This window comes from Apium graveolens, chromosome 4 (genome assembly GCF_009905375.1).
Source record: "Apium graveolens cultivar Ventura chromosome 4, ASM990537v1, whole genome shotgun sequence".
Classification (NCBI taxonomy): Eukaryota; Viridiplantae; Streptophyta; class Magnoliopsida; order Apiales; family Apiaceae; genus Apium; species Apium graveolens.
The window spans coordinates 3,558,779-3,566,799 of record NC_133650.1 but is presented as its reverse complement, the minus strand read 5'-3'; the positions used below and the strand labels follow the sequence as shown (position 1 = coordinate 3,566,799).

Sequence of the window (8,021 nt, the reverse complement as noted above, 5' to 3'; positions counted from 1 at the left end):
TGCTGTCATCTCCAAAAGTAATACTTGGGCTAGCTCTCTCTTTGAACTCTGTGAGCAGGGTAAAATCACCAGTCATATGTCTTGAACAACCACTATCCAAGTACCAAAGATTCTTTCTGTTTCCCTGCACACATCAAAATCAAATCAAGTTGATTTTGGTACCCAAGTTTCCTTGGGTCCTGCCTTGTTATCTTTCTTTTTCTGTTTCTTAGGCCTTATTTCATTTGACTTAGTCATTTGAGTTGGGCCTTTGAAACCATTCATTGCAATAGAATTATCATGCATACTATGACTAACAGGAAATGGCATGCTGTGGGTAAACATGTTATTCCATTAAGGTATGCTAAATGGCATTTATGGCATACTGTATGCAGCATAATAAGGATTAGGTACAAATGGCATATTAACAAACTGTGCATTCATGTTCTGTGTAGACATAGCATTAACAGGCATGGGAGGCATGGCATTCATGTTAGGAAATTGAGGCTGCACATACATGGAAGTAGGCATGGCAGATTTGCAATTAACAGACAGATGATTTACACTACCACACTTGACATAGATTTTTCTGGGAGTATATTTATCAGGTGTGTAGTTATTGTGTTTGTTAATCCCTACTTTACCATTCCTATTGTTTTTCCTTTTAGTCTCTGTTTTTACCTCAATCTTTTCAAGTCTGTCACTTAACTGTTTGACAGTTATGTGACCAACATTAGCCTTTTTCCCTTTCTTAACTTGACTTGACTCTCCTGAAACAAAATTCTTGGAAACAGACCCATACTTCTCATTCAGCTTAACTAGTTTGGCTTTGCTAATGGGCCTGCTCACAGCCGACGGATGAGGATTTTCATCATTCGACGGATAACACTTTTTGTTATTCGACGGATAGTCCTCATCATCCGTCGACTCTACATCTGTTAGCAGACCATCTACCAAATTAGGTTCTAGTTTCTCTTTGTTCTTTTTCCAGGCTTCATCACAGATTGACTCGATTCCTTGAACTTTGGTGATTTGAGCATGGACATCCCTGGATGTTTTCCATGCTTTAATCACTTCTTGTTCACGCTCGAGCTGCTTCTTTAAAATTTCTTCCTTTTTCAAGGACTCAGTTAATTCCTCCTTAGCAATCTTACACTCAATTCTTAATTTCTCAAAACCAATAAACTGAGACTCAAGCACATTATTCGTCTCACTTAAAAACAAATTATTTTCTTTGATTTTAGCATTTTCTTTAGTAAGAGACTTAAGTGTAACACGCAAATGATATAACTCTGTAGACATGTCATTAATGGCATCATTACACTCAGCTTTAGATAAATGTGCAAGGTTTGTAGTAATTACCCGATTGCTTGAGGAACTTGTCTCTGTTTCATCAGACTTGGCCATTAGGGCTAGATTGACATAACTGACATCTTCATCTTCATCCAGTCATTTTCTTGTGTAATAAAAGCCCTTTCCTTTTTCTTGAGTAGATCAAAATATTTTTTCTTATAATCCACAGACTCAAACTTTTTCTTACTGGAATCTGACTTCCTACACTCACTGGTAAAATGCCCTGCCAAGCCACATTTGAAACATTTGAATTTTGACTTATCCACCATGTTTTCATTTAGCTTGGCTGCTCCAAAGTTCTTCTTGAACTTGAGTTTGGCAAATCTCCTGGAAAGAAATGCTAGGTACTCATCAATGTCCTCCATGTCATCTTGGCTTAATGAATCTTCACTTTCTACTGCAAGCCCCTTGCCCTTGTTCTCACAGACCTTTGAAGTTGATTCAACAACTTCCATCTTCACTTCCTTCTCCTTTTCCAACTCAGCAACTAGTGCAATGGATCCTCCTTTCTTCTTTCCTCTCTCCATCCTTTCATCCTGCTGTATTTCAAGCTCATAGGTTTTTAGGATGCCATACAGTCTCTCCAAAGTAAACTCCTTATAATCTGGTGAGTTTCTTAATGAGACTGTCATTGGTTTCCATTCCTTTGGAAGAGATCTAAGGAATTTCAGATTAGAGTCTTTAGTCTGATAGACCCTTCCATGCAATTTGAGAGCATTTAGTAGTTTTTGAAACCTACTAAAAATGTCAGTGAGTGACTCACTTTCCTCATTGTGAAAATGCTCATATTGCTGAATCAAGAGCTGCATCTTATTTTCTCTAACTTGCTCAGTACCATCACATATTATCTATATAGTATCCCAAACTTCCTTGGCAGTTTTGCAGTTGATAATGTTGTCAAACATGTCTGCATCAACTCCATTAAACATAATATTCATGGCCTTTTTATCCTTCCTGACTTGTTCAATGTCAGGATCAGACCATTCATGCCTTGGCTTGGGGACTGATGGCTCGTTTCCTGTTGCAGCTCTCATTGGAACATGAGGGCCTCTTTCTATGTAGTCCACATAGGCCTCATCTTGAGAAAGCATATGAAGATGCATCTTTACCTTCCAATGATGGTAATTATCTTTATCTAGAAAAGGAATCTTGACTCCAACATCCTTTTTGTTCATCTTGCTGAATTGTTTTGATCTTTAAACTCCTTATAAGTTAAGAGTTTACTCTGATACCAATTGTTAGTCCTTTAACAATATAGCAAGAATTACAGAAGGGGGGTTGAATGGAATTCTTGAACCTTTTTCTTAAAATAAAAATGTTCGAACTCGAATATAAATATAAGTGTGTTGATTAGCACAATGCGGAATAAAAACTTAAGTAAATCAAAACACAAGTAATTAAAAACAAGAGTCTTTAAAAACTTTCTTGTGGACTTAAACAATTCTACCAGGGATATATATTATATCGAGAGAACTCTGTGTGCAAGAATGCTCACAGCTGCTTACAAATATGAACTACCGAGAATACAGAGAAATGCTAATAATTCTACTTACAAATATTTCTCACTTTTTGTATCTCAGATCTTAGTTTTCATTTGCTACTTCTTGGTTTATATATTACCAAGATTAAAAAGTCAAAAGACAGGATCATTGTAAAAACTATCAGGTCTAATGCTTTATTACTTTGTTCTCTATTACCCAGTTAATAGGCTTCCTCATTCCATTTGCATACACTTCGACGCATGTGACCAGTTGTCACTGTCAACTGATATTTGAATTCTATATTCGGTGAGTACATGATCATCCGTCGACTTTATGATCATCCATTGATGGCTTTATTGATCATCCGTCGACTGCTATATTAAACATCCGTTGATAGCTATTTGATCATCCGTCAATGGCTTTGTTAATCATCTGTCGGTAGCTATTTTGGCACTTGACTTCAATTCATTTATGCAGAATTACAAGATATCATCTATGTACAATTAATCAACCTATTCTGCATATCTAGTTAAAGTCAACATGACTTATATGCTACTACAGAATCTATACAAAGGTGTATGTAGAAATGTGCTACAGACTCATTATTACATAAGCTACTCACTCGGTGGATAATAAGTCATCATCCGTCGGGACTATAATGATTTATCCGTCGGGACTATAATCCTTATCCGTCGAGTGCTACATTATTTCACTAAGTAAAATCTACTTACGTATTTTGTTTGTGTAATCATCAAGTACACGACATATGCACAACAGTTTAAAGTTACGTCGAGCTCGCCGGAAACCAGCGAACTTTTCGGCCAAATTCCGGCCAACTCAGGGATTGTTATGACGATTTGATGGCATGGTTATATTCCTGGTATTGTGTAGATCATATCTGGAGTAGATGGTGGGGTGAGGATGCCGGGAACGTGTTCTCCGGCCATCCCCATAATTTTCCGGCGACTGAACTGCAAAATTACAGTTTAGTCCCTGTACTTTTGAAGATGGTGAAGTTTAGTCCCTGAAGTTTCTGGAAATTGCAGAAACATGATTTCTGTTTTAAAAATGTTTAAAAATCAAATTTTCTATTTATTTTAATTATAAAAATTCGTTTTTAATTTCTGAAAATCCCAAAAATTATTATTTTAATTTCAAAAATTATTTTTAATTCAAAAATAAATCTGAATTAATTAGTTAAGTAATTTTAGTTAATAATTAATTGATTAATTGGTCAATTAATTCGAAAATTAATTGATTAATTGATTTAATTAATTATTAATTAATTTTAATTAATTATTTAATTAGATTTAATTATTTAAAAATGATTTAAAAATTCTGAAAAATAGTTTTGAGTTTTAAAATATTATTTTAAATTGTTTTCAAGGCTCGATAATTATTATAAAATTATTTTGAAGCTAGATTTGGCCAACCGAACCCTGTTTATTGCTTCGAAATTAATCCAACGACCCGTTTTAATACCGAATAATATTTTAAAAATCATATTAAATACCCGAAACCTTGTTTATGACCCGAGACTTCTTTATAAATGATATATCATTGATTGTTTGACGTGTTACGTGTTATATGTGACTTGTTGTTTAGCTGTGTGTCTATATGTTCGATGTTTACTTGTTTATAGCGTAACTTTCAGTCCGTTAATCGGATTTGGGTAAGACGAAGGGTAGATATAAGTGTATACCGAATAAATCGTACGAGTTCAGTATTGATAGATGCTTATAATATGTGAGCAGAAGAGGCAAGGCTTGGGAAAGAGAAGCATATAGTCGAGGAGTAAGACAGTTGTGATTGGAAATTAGTGCAGTATAGAAAGCTAGTGCCAGGCAAGTGTTCTGAACTTTCTCGAGATATATTGTAGTTGATTAATAGTCTTGTCTCATATTGCAAGTGCTTTGAAGCACTAAACCCTAAACCTTGATTCCAGTTGTTGATCTTTGAGTCGTAAACCTTATTCTTTCTGAACTATTGCTTGTTGTATACCCGAAGATGAATCACAGATATACGATACTACTCCATAAATACATACAAACTAAATGCTAAACACTGACTCAAATTGCTTACATACTCAAACCATTATACCTTATGCTTTGAAAGACTAAATCCTTACAACCTTGAAACTTTGATTCCTTTGTTATCCAATTTTTTCATTACCTAACAGCCATTCTTTGAAATTGACATATTGATCATTTGTGAAGATTGCAACTATTTCATTATTGAATATCCAATGTTGCTTATGATTTTGTTTATTGCTTTAACTTTTATTTAGTATTCTTATAATTTCGTGTTGTGTTGAAAATATAAACACACATTAATGTGCCATTTTCATTTTACAAAATTGTTGGTCTATGATTGCATGCAAGTAGTTCAAGTTGTGTTTATAATAAATTTCAGTACCATATTCGTCTTATCTCCGATTAAAGATTTATAATAAGGTTTTGTTAGTGTGTCATGAACACAAACTTTTATAATTTTAACTTATTTTGATTGGCCAATACTCTTCTGTTTTCTTTTATAAGTCGTTTGACTTTCTTGCACACAATCCTAAGTATTTTGACTGCATAGATAAAATAATATTTTTAAAATTATCTTTTTCTAAATAAAAGTTTTAGTTATATATTTTTATTCACAAATAGAAAAAATTAAAAAATATTATTCTAACTATGCGGTCAAAGCAGTGCAAAAGTCAAACATTATATAATAAAAAAGAGATAATTACTTCTTAATAATGGTGTTCCCCTACATTTACAACAAATATACCAATCAAAACACTCCAAACTTCATAAGTTTTATTGTTTAGCATGTGCTCATGGGCACACACTAGACAAACCCTTTATAATATAAAGGGTTGATAACCCCTGAGAAGCACGGACCGAGATCAAAATATTAATATTAAATGATTATATAAATTAATTTTAAATTATAATTAAAATAAATAATAAATAAAAGTACCACTTAAAAAGAGGTGTCACTTAATAAAGGCTATTATTGTGAATCAATAATATGCCAAATATTCTTATTTTTAATCCATAATATCTCGAATAATATTGAATTTGAACATAACAAAGCATAGTAAACTTGGTCCAGTTTAAGAATCTGGAGATGTTGGGAACAAGGGAAGCAACTGTGGTTGAGGCTTGCTAGCAGTAGCAGGTGGACTAGGATACAAATAAAAACCTTTATTGGCCATAGCTATCTCCTCTGGTATAGAAGGCGGCACTGATGTTCCTGGACTTGGACTCCCTCGTGCCAAAACCGTGTCCAATGTTGACACAGGCGAGACATTTATCACTCTCTTTCGTGGTGCAAACGCAGACTCAGTTAACCCATTTTGGTTCAATTGTAGTTGGAGGTTTCTAGCGTGTTCTTGGAGTTTGAACGATGGTCTTACTGCACCAACGTTAACAGGGTTGTGCCTTGCATTGAAATGTGGAGAAGTAGTGATGGGGAGCTTCTCGACTGCTGGTCTGGCTCCTGTTAATTTCTGGACCACATCACGAAAGTTTGATGGGTCAACATGAACACGAATGGCATTTTCTAGTTGCAGTGATTTGTTATTGTTTGGTTTGGGAGAGGAAGAGGAACTAGAAGAAGCCATGATAGAGATTGAAAGAGAAAGAGAGTGTTGAAAATGATACACTTAGTTGATAAAACTACTTTGAATGCAATGAGACTCTAAAAGTTTATTTCAACTCCTGAAGAGAGACCATCTTAAAAAATGAATTAGTTGCATACTCGAGCCAATATAAGCCATAATGAATTAAGTAAGACTTTAAGACTTTTGTGTGGTGATGACGATCTACAGTAATCGTTAAGGAACTGAATTTGGAAATATAAGGCAGTGCAGCTGGAAAGCTTGTACTCAAAGGTCATTATTTGCATGTATTGCTTAACTTTTTTTCTTATCTGTAGGCATCTCCTTAACTTTCAATTTTGTACCGCTTAGATATGTACTGTTTTCATTCGTAACGTATAAGTATTTATTTTAGAGATAAAGATTTATTATAAAATTAGAGAATTTGATGGCTTTGGGAAGAAGTTAGGTAGTGAGGTGATTTATGTTAACTAGTTACATGGTATTGAAATTTGAGTTAAATTATTATTTTAGATAATTGCAAAATACTAAGAAAATTGATTTATTAATATACTAATTTTTTGTTTTAATTGATTTAATCAATATAATGTTATAATATATTGTTACATGATTATAAATTTTCATAGGTGAGATCTATATATATATGTTATTATTATAAACTTAAACTAATGGATAGAGGAGATGTAGGTGTTTGTGTAAAATAATATAGTTAATTTCAGTTGTTTTTAAATATTTGAACGTGCTAAATTTTAGTTTTGAATGACATTATTAGATTATAAACAATTAAAATTTGATTTTCCAATTTAGAAAATTTTGGATAACAAATTATTTGATCAAATTTATGTTACATATAATACATTATTTACATAATTTCGGATTTTCAAAATATAATATAAGAAACTATCTATAATAATAATAATAGTAATAAAAAGTGACCCAAATGTCCCGAAATTCTTTTGCCTTTTAGTTTGCATCTATAAATGAAATTGACATGCATTAACAGACAGTCTGCATGCCAAGACTTTCCGCATTTTTCAGTTAATAATTTACTACCATATAATCCGTGTCATGCACGGCCTAATTATAACTTAATATTATTATTTATATAATAATTTTTGTAAAAATAAAAAATTATAAAAGATATTTAAATAAAATATAATAATTATGTATTACTGATTTTAATGAAGTACATAGTTATTAAATTTTGGATATTTAAAATATTAAGTTTTAGAATATTGTTCATACTGAATATAAAGATTCCCGTATATTTATTTTTAAAATTTAATAATACCATTACATATCAATACTATATTATTAAAATCAAAAGATATCAAAAATGTGACATGACTATTCATATTTTAATACTTACACCATAAATTCTTTATTTTATAACTAAAATTTTAGTGTAGAAATCCTAAATTCAATTTTTCTTTTTACTTCGAAAACATCCATTTTTTAGTTATTGTTGTTTGTTAAACATAAGGAATCCTATTTCAACATAATGAATCCTATTTCATAATGAAAGTTTTGTGGTTTTTCAATTTCATGTATTTTTAATTTAATTTTTAAATATAGTATTTATATTTTTCTGATGT

The 8,021-nt window shown here is 32.1% G+C and overlaps 1 protein-coding gene across 1 annotated transcript; it reads right to left on the bottom strand.

Annotated features, from left to right (window-relative positions):
* Window positions 1–5,919: 5,919 nt before the first annotated feature.
* LOC141718193 (VQ motif-containing protein 11-like) lies at window positions 5,920–6,429 on the bottom strand. The gene has a single exon (XM_074520572.1). It carries the CDS (start codon window positions 6,427–6,429, stop codon window positions 5,920–5,922), a length of 510 nt encoding a protein of 169 aa, XP_074376673.1.
* Window positions 6,430–8,021: the final 1,592 nt, after the last annotated feature.